The sequence below is a fragment of the Chironomus tepperi genome, unplaced genomic scaffold, assembly GCF_022539635.2.
Source record: "Chironomus tepperi strain 1889 unplaced genomic scaffold, CSIRO-AGI_Ctep_v1 contig_420, whole genome shotgun sequence".
Lineage (NCBI taxonomy): Eukaryota > Metazoa > Arthropoda > Insecta > Diptera > Chironomidae > Chironomus > Chironomus tepperi.
Window position 1 is genome coordinate 6,295 of NW_027226542.1, and position 13,118 is coordinate 19,412.

Sequence of the window (13,118 nt, forward strand, 5' to 3'; positions counted from 1 at the left end):
TTCCTTTTGCCTTTTATTTAACCATCGAAATGTTTTGAATACAATTATAATGGCTTTTAATTTACGAAGCTTATTCCGAAAGCACATTGCAGTCTTAAATGATGAATTTGGTATTGCTGGAAAGATAAAATCAGTAGCTTTCTATTGATACCAAATTTAAAATGCTCAAAACTTCCTTTTGACTTAAAGTTAAGCATCGAAATGTTTTAGATACAATTTTAACGGCTTTTAGTTTACGAAGCTTAAAACGAAAGCAAAATTCATTCTTAAATCTTAAATATGGTATTGCTGGAAAGATAAAATCAGTAGCTTTTTATTGATACCAAATTTATAATGCTCAAAACTTCCTTTTGACTTAAAGTTAAGCATCGAAATGTTTTAGATACAATTTTAACGGCTTTTAATTTACGAAGCTTAAAACGAAAGCACAATACATTCTCAAATCTTAAATATGGTATTGCTGGAAAAATAAAATCAGCAGCTTTCTATTGATATCAAATTTAAAAGGCTCAAAACTTCCTTATGTCTTAAAATTTTAAATGATGAATTTGGTATTGCTGGAAAGATAAAATCAGTAGCTTTCCATTGATACCAAATTTAAAAGGCTCAAAACTAACTTATGTCTTAAAAATAAGCATCGAAATGTTTTGAATACAATTTTAATGGTTTTAATTTACGAAGCTTATTCCGAAAGCACGATTTATTCTCAAATCTTAAATATGGTATTGCTGGAAAGATAAAATCAGTAGCTTTCGATTGATACCAAATTTAAAAGGCTCAAAACTTCCTTATGTCTTAAAATTAAGCATCGAAATGTTTTAGATACAATTTTAACGGCTTTTAATTTTTGAAGCTTTATCCAAAAGCACAATGTAGTCTTAAATCATGAATTTGGTATTGCTGCAAAAATAAAATCAGTAGCTTTCTATTGATACCAAATTTAAAAGGCTCACTACTTCATTTTGCCTTAAAGTTAAGCATCGAAATGTTTTAGATACAATTTTAACGGCTTTTAATTTACGAAGCTTAAAACGAAAGCACAATTCATTCTCAAATCTTAAATATGGTATTGCTGGAAAGATAAAATCAGTAGCTTTCTATTGATACCAAATTTAAAAGGCTCACTACTTCATTTTGCTTTAAAGTTAAGCATCGAAATGTTTTTTTATTGTTTCTCATTATAAGTTTATTAAGATTTGAAAACTACCTAAATGTTACTCCAAACTCTAAAAAATATTTGCTTAATCATTCCTATTTCAGCTCCAAATTCTCCACATCAATTATAGTTGCCTTTTTTTCTCGTCTTTTCGTTATTACCATCTCAATAGTCCATGAAATTGCACACAAAAATGTAGCTATATTGAGACAGTGAAGTGCAATTGTGTAGTTTGAGTTGTCACGAATATAACCTAAAATTTAATGATTAAAATTATTTATATGCTGAAAATTAGTCAATAGCTGTATAACGGTATACTAATATACCGGTATTTGGTTCAAAATGCTGTCTCTGATCACAAATTTTGTAAAATTATGCGTTTTTGAAATTTTTTTCTTTTACTAAATTTTTGAATAAATCTTCAAACTATCAATTTAAGTATGTAAAAAACCTTCAAAAGCTATTTCTTTTGCAGAAAAAAATTAAAGTTTTCCATTTGAAAGGACACACTTTTCATTATTATAACTATTTTTCATATTTTCTTAATATGGATAAATAATTGCAAAATAGTTAATTAATTCCAAGTAGACGAAAAACCTTTTTACGAACTAATGGCAAGGTAATGTCCACTAATGACTAATTTTAACGTGAACACAAACGGCCTGTTTCACTAAAGTGGATTATCCTGGAAATCGGATTATCCACTTCAGTTTTTTTTAAATATTTCCAAGGAGTTTTCATAGATACGTGTAGAGTACACTTAAACCTTTATTTTCGTATATTTGGAATTTTGGGTTCTCAATTATTGACAAATTTATAGCAATGATTGCGGCAAATCTAGTAGATTTGACTGAAAAATTGAATAATTAATACATCCTTAACCAGCAAAATTCAAAATATATATAATTGTCACGGCTGGGTCGCATATTATAAACTAAAACCAAAAATATTGCAACTCTTAAAATGTTGGAGATATTTCCAAAAAACTGAAGTGGATATCCGAATTCGAGGATAATCCACTTTAGTGAAACAGGCCGCAAATTCTCAAAATTTCATTTAATTGAAAAACTTTAAAATTTACCGGAAAAATTTTTCGAAACAGAAAATATTGGTATTCGAAAATACCGGTTATGGATAATACTTACCAATGACAGGTCCAAACAAAATGTAAAATATTCCAGAAAATAACAAATGCAATCCAGTAGCAGCTGGTAATCTATCAATAGGAACATGTGATGGGATGCACAAATTCATGAAAACAGTTCGAAGTCCTTTGTTAAATCCATTCCACAAGAAAACTCCGATTGCGACATAATATGAATGAAAGTGTGCCAAAACTTAAAAGATAAGAAGTTTTTTCAGATAATAGCTTTAAAATAAATCAATAAATATTTTTTTGCCTCTCATATTTTGCTGTATATAAATATATCATGGATAAGATTTTCAATTGGGCTTTAATACGGCCCTCGTGTATGAGGCTTTACCGGGAAAAAGCAGCGTTCGGAAGGAAAACAGCAGATAGCTGCCCTATAAATTGTTAATTGTCTCACTTCAATCAAATTAATCTTTAATTGAGTTAATTTGAAGTACTTAGCAGCAGTCATATGCCACGTGGTGTTGAGATAGGCGAAATACATTTATCATTAAATTTTAGTACATCGACCTTGCACATGATTGTCAATTTTCAAGTAAATGTTAGCCGATCTGAATTATTTTGTAATATGTAAATGTTGGCTTAATTAATTTTTATCAGTCAGCGTTAATTTTTCAAAAGTGTGCTAATTATTCACAGAAATTAACCAAAGACTATTTTTTAAAACTATTTGAATAAAAAATTCACATTACGAAGAATTACAAATCAAACAAAAACAATTCTTATCTTATCATTTTACCTTTTAAAAAAACTTACCAATACGTCCAATTGCTAAATTTACGATTCCAATTAAATAGAAAGTTCTGTTATCAAATCCAATCAACCCAGCAACAAAGGGGATTGTAAATCGACATAAAATGTCTGTAACTCCAAGTATTGACATACAGAATGCAATCTGTGATTTTTCAAGCCCAAAGTCAGTCAACACAAATGGTGTCAAAACAGAAAAATTCATTTCCGTAAAATGAGCGATAATCAATCCAAACATAATGTTCAGGTAGGTCATGTCCTTCATAAGGTCAAGGTCAAAAAAAATGCTTATTTTCTGCCATAATGTAAAATTTTGATCATCATTATCGTCATCATTTGATTGTCTATTTTCCAGTTCACGTTGTTGCTGTTTCAAGTCCTCACAAGTGCACTTTATCATTTTCTCACTGGCAATTGTCACATATTCCTCAAGTTTATCTTTTGCCGCATCCAAAATTTCTTTTTCAACTGTAAATGTGTTAGTTCGTTTGCGTGATGATTGACGGACTAAAGTATCAGCAACTGACGATTTTCCTTCAAAAATGTGAGGCATTGCAAAAGAATTTCGACTGGCCATTGGAGTCGCTGGTGATGTCTTGTTGTGACGAAATGAATTTGATGATAAATTCTTTCTGACAGTTATTGATTCAGGTTGAGATTCAGTGAATTTCTCGGTATTAGATGATCTTTGTTTGTCAAGTGCAGCTTTCGCTAGATTTTGGGTTGATGGCTTTTTGGATGACAAACTCATTCTGGAACTGTAGAGTGACCTCTTAGCTGAATTTGATGAAAACCAACCGTCATTAGCTTTGGCAAGCATTGGAGTACCTGGATCAATAATTTCATATCCAACCATAATTTTGTCATCGACATTAAATAAATATTGACTTGAAAATAAGCTTCCGTCCTGCTTTTTTTTCAAAGATTGACAGTATGAGCATTCAATTTCCTTTACTTCGTTAGAGTTTTTCTTCTTCACATGCCACATGACTGGTTGAAGAATACATGCAAAGCAAATTGCATTCATTGCAATACCAGCAAAGATTAAGACTGTTCCAGTCACTCCATAAATTGGAATTAAAAAAGTCACTATAAATGGAAAAACAATTGGTCCTAAGCCTGTTACAGACCATGATATTCCAGTTACTATTCGTCGACGTTCTTTGAAGTAAGTGTTAAGAGCTAAGGAGTTACTGGATGTTGTTAGACCTACACCGCCGCCTAGAATCGTACAAATTAATCTAACAGAGTCGATTTTATTCAAAATAGAGCACTATTTTAAAATAATAAGCTCTTATTCATTCATTATGTCATTTATCAAAATCAGTTTTATACACTTACCATAAATAATTGCAAACGTTATCAGAAACAATACAAATGAATCAGCAAATGCCGAAAATAAAACTCCAACCGTCACAAAAGTTGCACCAACAATACCAACTTGTCTGTACGTAAATCTTCTAAACATTGGACCATTTGCTAATCCAATGAGTGACGTCGCTGCTTGATTAATGTTAATTATTGATGTGATTCTTGAGGATGATATGTTAAGAGCGGTAAGACGATCTCGGTAGAGGAGTCCAAATTGTTGAACGACTTGGAAGCAAACAAGCTGAAATTAAATTTTTTTACAAGCAATTATAATAAAAAACTCAGCATTAACCTTTTAAAAATCATAAAAAAAATTCTCGATTTTTGAAACAGTGTGAATATAATCAGTTAAAAAGTGTATGAAAAATAACCGTCAAATTTATTTTTCAAAATTGCTGGCAAAAAAATTCAAACCTTCAAAGAGCACCCGATTTTTTTTTTTTCTAAAAATTTAAAATCATTGATTAAATCATATGAGAAGACAAGTCACTATTTAATGCAGCATCTATAATATGTGATCAACAGAGCTCACAATGCACTAAGATTACTTAATCCTTCATATCACCAAAAGGAACTCACGTTCCTTCAAGACGTTCGAAACAAACTTCTCATTTACATATTGCATATTATACGGCATTATACGGCTACTCAGCATTTAAAGGGATGACGAAAATTCGTCTTCAAAAACTACAAGTACTACGAAAAAAATTCAATTACATGAGAATTGTCTCAATAAAACAATATATTTATGAAAGGATTTCAGAAGTTAAACAAAAATGCGCAAAACACCCAATTGAGAACTACGTCGGAAAGTTGCATTAATAAACTAAGAATGTAATAAATAAAAAGGTTAATAAAAAAATAATTCTCATACATTTGATAATCCAGCTGCAATACAAATGAACCATCCAAAGCCTCCATCTGGAGCCACAAAATTTGGTCCGAGATCTGAATGATTAATCTTTTTCTTCTTTTTTGGAGAATTTTGCAAACTTTTAATTTCCTTAGAATTTTTGTCATTCATTTTTTGAATATTTTACAATTATTTGATTATAATGTTTGCTTGATTTAGTTTTTATTTTTGAGATTTGTTTGGAAAATATACAATTTTATTTTATAGCAAATCAACTAATTTTTTTAAAAAAAATCACCTCATTTTAATATACAAAATTTATTGAATCGCAAGCACTAAAATATTATTATAACTCAAGTTATCGCTTTAACTGTCAAATATTAACTGAAAAAGGTAAAAACAATAAAAACTCAATTACTTCAATATCATAGATAAGAATAAAACCATTTATTGCGACTGTGTTTGTATTTATATTGATGCTATTAGTTTATTGTTTTACAACTCATTTTATCTAATCCGATCGCTTTCTTCAATAAAAATATTTCACGTGCTTACCATGTGTAAATTCTGCAACAAAAATAATTCATGATTAATTTGCTGATAATCATTTTTGTGATTACTTTAAACACCTACTGGGCATTATCAGATTGAAATTCATTGTGACTTTTCAAAATATATTTTTAGTGCCTTCGTAGTTTTTAAAATTTTAAAACCGCGGTTTTTTGCGGTTTTTATTATCATTTTTTATTTTTAAAGTAATTAAAATGAGTTTGCATTTCAAAACCCCGTTATATGAAACAATTCTTGGTTCCTCCTGGATTTTTTTTTATACCGAGAAAGTAACTTGAAACTTACTGGATCTTTTTCGCAATTGTGCGCTAACTAACTGACTTTGTTCTTAAAAACAAACTAAACTTTGCATTTTAAAGCAATTTCAACTTTGAATAATTTATGTTTAAATTAACACATATTTTAGTAAATTTATGAGAACAAAATTCAAATCCAAATTAAAGTAAATTAAAAAAAAATCAAAAATAAATTCACATGGATTTGCTCTTTTAACATAAAAAACATGTTCATAATCTTTATAGGTTTTAAAAAAATGTGCGTCATTCCTAAAATATTTCAAGCTAAGCTTCATTTATACAGAAATTATGACAAGTTGATTTATTCAGCCTCATATGGAACAGCTTGTTCAACTTCTTGGACTTCTTGGAAGTATGGTTGCATTTGTACTGGATTCCATGCACGATCGGCGCAGACATTTACTTCTGGTCTAAAAATTGTGTCTTCAGGACAGTCAAATGGCCCTTAAATAAAAATTATTTGTAAAAATTGTCATTGAAATAAAAATAAGAATTTTTTACATGCAATTCCACCCCAGCAGATGAAGAAGCTCCATTGTGCATCACCATTCAAAAATACTGGATATCCTTCATGATCATCTGGAATTGGACAACGATCATCTGGGTGTCCATCACGCCAACTTGCTCTGGGTGCAACTGGATGTCTAATTGGTGGTTGTGGCCAAATTGGACGTTCAACTGGTGGGGAAATGAGTTCAGGTTGTGGTGGACTTGGTCTCATGATTGGTCTTTTTGGAGGAAATGATTCAGGTTGTGGCTCTGGGAATTGTGGCCATTGTGGGAATTGAGGATTGGGTTGTGGTTCTGGTTGTGGCCATTGCGGACGTTGAATTGGAAGTGGCTCAGGTTCGGGTCTCTGATTCCATCTTGGATTATTGCCCCACCTTGGAACTTCTGGCTCGAGTTCTGGCTCTGGTTGGGGCATTGCCCATGGTGGAAGTCTTGGAATGTGCTGTTCTGGCTCAGGAATTGGTTGTGGTCTTGGCTGCCATCTTGGAGCATTCCACTCTGGCTCAGGGAATGGCTGAGGTTGTGGTCTTTGATTCCATCTTGGAATGTTCCATTGTGGTTGCTCTGGTTCAGGCTCTGGAAGAGGTCTTAAATTCCATCTTGGAACATTCCATTGTGGCTGTTCTTGCTCTAATTCTGGTAAATGTTCAGGACTTTGTTCACCCCATCTTGGATTGTTTTCCCATCTTGGTGAACCAGATTCTTGCTCAACAGGTAATTGACCATTCCATGGGAAGGTTTGATCTGGACGAATTGGAGTTGGGAATACAAATGGAGGCTGTGGATGATCTACTACTTCAAAAATTTCTGGGAATCTACGAATTGGCATTTCATTTTGCCAATTCCATGATTGAAAATTTGGAAAAACTTGACCTGGTTGCTGTGTTTCATCAAAATTTGGTTGGCGATGAACAATTTCAATGGGTGGTGTTTGAATTTGAATTGGACGATGATTAACAGAAGGATTATGTTCAGTTATTTGAACCTGAATTGGTCGATGATGTGCAAGTTGTGCCGATGTGATACCCAAAACGGCGAGAATAACAAAAAATTTCATGATTATTTCTCCTTGTCGTTCTCTTCAATAAAAGACGAACTGAACTTCTGAAAAAAATATTACTTGGTTTTATAGATTTTTCTGTTATCAAAAATTGTTCGTCAATATGTTCAGTGCAAGTGACAACTTGGCAGAATTATTTTTATTATTTGTTCAATAGAAATTATTGGACTTTCTTGTTATTTACGAGACTACATTTTAACATGCTTTCGTTTTCTGATAGGTTGTTAGCTTGTTTTATCTGTTTTTTTAGTTTCGATTCGTGTTATTCTGATGAATTATAAACTTTCATCTGACAAACATGGTCTATATTAAAATTATTTATTGTAGAAAAAGATCCTATTTTACTTGAATATTTTGTTTTATTTTTTTAGACTATTTTAGCAATATTAAATTGATTTTATTTAAGATAATGAAGATGAATTTATCAGAACGAGATTTGAAAGTTCAGAAAACATTTTTTTTTTCACAAAGATGCATTGTGCATCAACACTTTGATCAATCTTGGATTGAAATCCTTAGTTTTTAGTAAGCTTTTAATACTTGTGAAATTTTTATGGATTTTTTATCCATAAAGTTCATTAGCGGCCGTTTCCATTTTATATTTACATCATTAGATGGAGAAATGTGTTTAGATTGATGTAATAAAAGGAGAAAATTGAAAATTTAAGTGAAATTAAGGAAATTGTAACCAAAAATTTTTTTTGCTCAACCGATCAAAAATGTAAAAAAATTCGAGCATGTGATCGAAAATGATCAAAAAATCGTCGATCATTCGATCACTTTTTCCATTTTGTGATCGAATGATCGATGATCGATCGATTAAAGCTGAAAAATGGTCATGATCGATCGATCATTTTTGGATCGGAGATCGATCGATTGCGCGATCGAATCGATTGAAGGACCATGCTTAAAACACTCACTCGTTTTAAGAGAGGAAATAAAATAAATAAATAAAATAAAAAATCAATAATTAAAGCATTTAGAAAAAGTTTGAGCTCTTAACGATGTCTGGTTGCTGTAGATTTTTCTGTAAAAGAAACAATTTCTTAAGGTTATTAACATAGGCTAAACAATGTAATTTTTGGTAAGCGATGAAAATTTGTGATTTTAATCTTAATGCAATAGAAAGGCATTAAATCATCCATCAAACTTTTCCACAAATTCCTGCAAACTGCGAAAAAAAGTGACCACCAAAAATTACATTTTTTTGACCCAAGATTACATTTGACTTTAAAACCAGAGAATGAATGAAAAATAATCTTTGATGAAAAAAATCATGATTTGTAAAAATGAACTACGAAGTTTGGTATTTATTTCATGGAGAAACAAAAATAATCGAAATACCGAAATACCGGTATTGAAACTTTGGTTCGGTGTTGAAGTTAAAAATCAGTACATGAATCTTTTCTTTTAACGGCTATTTTTCTAATTATCAGTAATCTGATGCAAATAAAACATCAATACAGAAACTTATTATGTAAACTAGATTAAATTTCTATACACCACATAAATCCAAAATTATTATTCACATTAAGGTTTTTTCGAAAAAGTCTACTATTTAAAAATCACTTGACTTTACTTTTAACATGATATTGTTGAATGATTGTAGTAAATAAATTTACATTGTTCCTAATCTTGTAACTTGTATTTTTACATTCCGATAAATCAGATAACAACTCACGGAAACCTATAACATTAAGTTTTTAAACTAGTTCTTTGCGTTAGATGAATTTTTTTAAACTAAAAGTTAGTATAATGTGCGTGAATAGTATTTGACTCATATCACGTTGCACTATACAAAAAGATTCTTTGTTTTCGGCAAAATGATTTCATTTAAATGATAATTTTTTTTTTTACAAAACATGGCAGATACATTAGTGAGCATCCTCCTCGGTGTCATTAACAATCTGATCACTAATTTGGATTCTATAAAGAACGCCAATTTCTTTCGAACCTGCCCAAAACTTGAAATTTGATTTGAAGTTATCAATTAAAATTGCACATTTTTGATAACACTTTAATTGAATTTTGCGTTTCAAAGTTCCTTTGCGGTGCGACATAAAGTTTCAAAAAACATCTGTTAAGCACGAGATTCGTTTGATTCGGCAACCGAAAAGTTGCATTTGATGAGAATGTTGAGATTAAATTGTTTTAATTGAGTCAATGGAAAAGTTTTTCATGTCGATAGGTTTTGAAATTTGATTGGAAGCCGCTTCTGTTTTTCACGTTCAAATTGTTTAATTAATATATAATTAAAAAGTCGACCATTTTTTTGTATATAAATCCTGATCGAATTCTCAAAGTTCGACATTCACTTAGTGATTTTTCAAAGAGTCCAGTCTAATAAAAAACCAGTGAAAAAAGATGAAAACCATAGTTTTTCTTGCACTCGTCGGCTTCGTTGCTGCACAGATTCAAGTACAAATCCCAGTCCAACGCCCACAACCACCACAACACTTCCCAAGTTTCCCAGTACCACGTCCACCAGTTCAACCAAGAGCAATATGGCGTGATCCAATCAATGACCCACGATGCGTTGGTGTTGATGATCATGATGGAATTCCAGTCTTCCTTCCAGGAAATGGACAATGGGACTTCTTCAAGTGCTGGGGTGATGTTGCATGTAAGATTTTTTTTTTTAATTTTTGTTGTGTAATTTGATTTTTTTTTTTAATTTAAATTAAATTACCCAAACATTTCAATCTTTTTAGGGCCTTTCAACTGCCCAACAGGAACAGTCTGGGATACTAGCAGAAACGTTTGCGTTTTCCCATTCCAGCTTCCAGCCCGTTTCCGTCCATTCAATGAAGATGGAGAAGCTAATGAGTAAACAACACTAAGTGAAAAATGACCATGTCCACAACAAAAATAAAATTAAATCCGATCTGTTCTTGCTAATTTCATTTTTAAAAACTGCTTCACGTAATTTTATTTGATCACAATCTTTTGTTGAATAAATTGAGTGCTAAGCATGCAATTTTCAATCTTAAAAAAAGTTTTAGTAAATTTTTACTTTTATCGCAGAAAATAAAAATCCAAATGATATATTTTTGATGTTTTAAATGATATGAAGTGTTTTAGTATAATGTTTAATCAGGGTGGAGAGAGTTTGATGAGTTAAATTTGAAAATCACACTGAAGAATGAGTGAAAAAATCAACTAATTTCATTGGAGGTTTTTAGCGCATTTTAAAACTTGTTTTCAAAAAGGTAGCTTAATAAGTTTTTTGAATTTTTTACTTGACGAAATTTGACGAAATTAGTAGATGCGTTTTGATATATAATATGTTATAAAATATTTGTTTTGAAAATATTGTCAGCTGAAGTACGTCGGTATTTTTGTCCAAAATTGGACATGCTGTAACTCGGCAAGGAAGCCTTGACGAAATTCGGGAATGGGTTGACGAAATTTGACGATATTATGACTAAATTATAGACATGTTTTTAATTCGATTTGTGATATCATGCCGACGTACTTCAGCCACACGCTTAATAAGACACTTTGTTCGATCGGTTGTAACGCGAAAACTCAAATACTATACATCACAAGGGCACTGGTGTTTTTGTTTTTGGGTTATCGGTCATTTCAAATCAATGCATAAATACCCAATGGATGCCGATGGTTATTATTCTACGAGATTGTTTCTTATTATTCGAAATCGAAATTTTGAAATAGCACTTTATTTAAATAACAAATGGCAGTTGAAAAATGTTTTCCTCTTCTAAATGCTAATTTATCTCTGAGACATTTTCTATCTATTTCTGTGTTTGCATGAAGGTATTACCAGTATTTACTGCTTAATATTCGAGAAAACAGCATTCCAAAAAATGACTCGTTAAATGTATTTTTGGAGGTAAAAAAATTTGTTTTTGGAGGTATTTTTAACGGAAATCTTTTGAATTTTGTCGAAAAGAATGGTTTTGTTTACTAAAATTTTTGAGTGAATAATACATGTAAATTAATTAATTTAAGTGTAAATTATCTACTTGAGAGATATTTTTGGAAAACGTAAAGTGATTTGATGAAAAATTAAGCAAAATGGAAGATAAACTATTTTTACTTTTAAAAAAATTATTTTTTTTCGTGTTAGAGGATCGATAACGTAAAATAAACGCCAAATGTTAAGTTATTTAACGTCTGTACCATATATTTTAGCCGTAGAGATTGCTCTAATGGATTTTTTAGCTTTTTTCCTGCGAAAATTTTATCAACGGTCATTTTTTGATGAAATACATATTTTTACCTCTAAAAACAAATTTGATACCTCCAAAAACAAAAACGAAAATAATGCATACAAAATCATTAATTATGCTTAAATGAATGAGAATTCCAAAAAGTTAAGCTTAGTGTATAATTTCTGCAGTATCATTTGATCTTTTGGTGTATAAAACTCTTTCATTCATGCAGTAATTACGAAAATATTAACACTTAAAGTTTTCAAAGAGCAAAATACCTCCAAAAATACAATCATTAAATATCATTTAATTTAATTAATAATTTTAAAATACATTGACCCTAAACTTGAAAAAAGTTGATTTTGTAATATTTTTGTATATAAATATATGCCTCACTTCGACTTTAGTCGACTCGACTCGACTTCGAGCTCTGCATTTTTATTTCAACTTTTTGTGTCTCATTTTTTCATAGCATACATTTAGATTTTTATAGAAACTTTTAAATCTTTTTTTTCCTTGATTTTCAATTAAATTATTAAAATATAACAATACACAATGTAAATTGTTTTACAATCCACCACAGAAAAAGGAAAGGATGGTTTAAAAATGTTTCCTTATATTTTTATCTAATCTTCTGTGAAGCTATTAATGATACTAAATGAACTTTAATTTTGAGTCTAAACATGATATTGTCTATTACTTACTTGTTGGCAAATATGATACACTTATCATAAAAACTTGACATAATTTTTTCATATAATTGCAAAATTAAATGAAATGTGACAATTATGACAATAATAAAAAAATAGGGTAAAGAATCTAATTTTTGTCAACTTCAAGACTTTAAAAGTTCATAACTTTTCACGTGTTAATTCTTTTAGGACAATTTCTTTGCCAAAATATTCAGGAACCAAGAAAATTTACTATAAGCTAATCAAAATTTATCCTGAAATAACAGTTATCGTAAAAAACTGATTTTATTAGTGAATTTAATTTTTGTGGTATGAAATGTAATTTTTGTGGTAATAATATATTAAGAATTTCTAGCTCAATTCTTCAAGAAAATTAGCTAAATTTACTATCAGACTTATATTCAATTAATTTAAGTTCAATTTAAGTCTGCAAAGCATGTGAAAAATGATAAATTAATTAAAAAAAATTTAACGAATTACTTGTTGGCAAATATGATACACTTATCATAAAAACTTGACATAATTTTTTCAT

General features: G+C 30.2%; 3 protein-coding genes across 3 annotated transcripts; 1 reads left to right on the forward strand and 2 right to left on the reverse strand.

The window, feature by feature from the left end:
- Nucleotides 1–1,128: 1,128 nt before the first annotated feature.
- On the reverse strand, nt 1,129–5,641 carry LOC139097343 (uncharacterized). Its single transcript, XM_070649151.1, has 5 exons — nt 5,305–5,641; nt 4,401–4,671; nt 3,066–4,280; nt 2,302–2,493; nt 1,129–1,409 (listed from the first exon to the last, which is right to left on the reverse strand). The coding sequence occupies exons 1-5, from the start codon at nt 5,452–5,454 to the stop codon at nt 1,252–1,254; spliced, it is 1,986 nt and encodes a 661-aa protein (XP_070505252.1). The 5' UTR covers nt 5,455–5,641; the 3' UTR covers nt 1,129–1,251.
- Nucleotides 5,642–6,332: 691 nt separating this feature from the next.
- LOC139097346 (uncharacterized) lies at nt 6,333–7,767 on the reverse strand. The gene is made up of 2 exons (XM_070649152.1): nt 6,651–7,767; nt 6,333–6,593 (listed from the first exon to the last, which is right to left on the reverse strand). Exons 1-2 carry the CDS (start codon nt 7,714–7,716, stop codon nt 6,451–6,453), a joined length of 1,209 nt encoding a protein of 402 aa, XP_070505253.1. The 5' UTR covers nt 7,717–7,767; the 3' UTR covers nt 6,333–6,450.
- Nucleotides 7,768–10,018: 2,251 nt separating this feature from the next.
- LOC139097347 (uncharacterized) lies at nt 10,019–10,785 on the forward strand. The gene is made up of 2 exons (XM_070649153.1): nt 10,019–10,342; nt 10,431–10,785. The coding sequence occupies exons 1-2, from the start codon at nt 10,084–10,086 to the stop codon at nt 10,547–10,549; spliced, it is 378 nt and encodes a 125-aa protein (XP_070505254.1). The 5' UTR covers nt 10,019–10,083; the 3' UTR covers nt 10,550–10,785.
- Nucleotides 10,786–13,118: the final 2,333 nt, after the last annotated feature.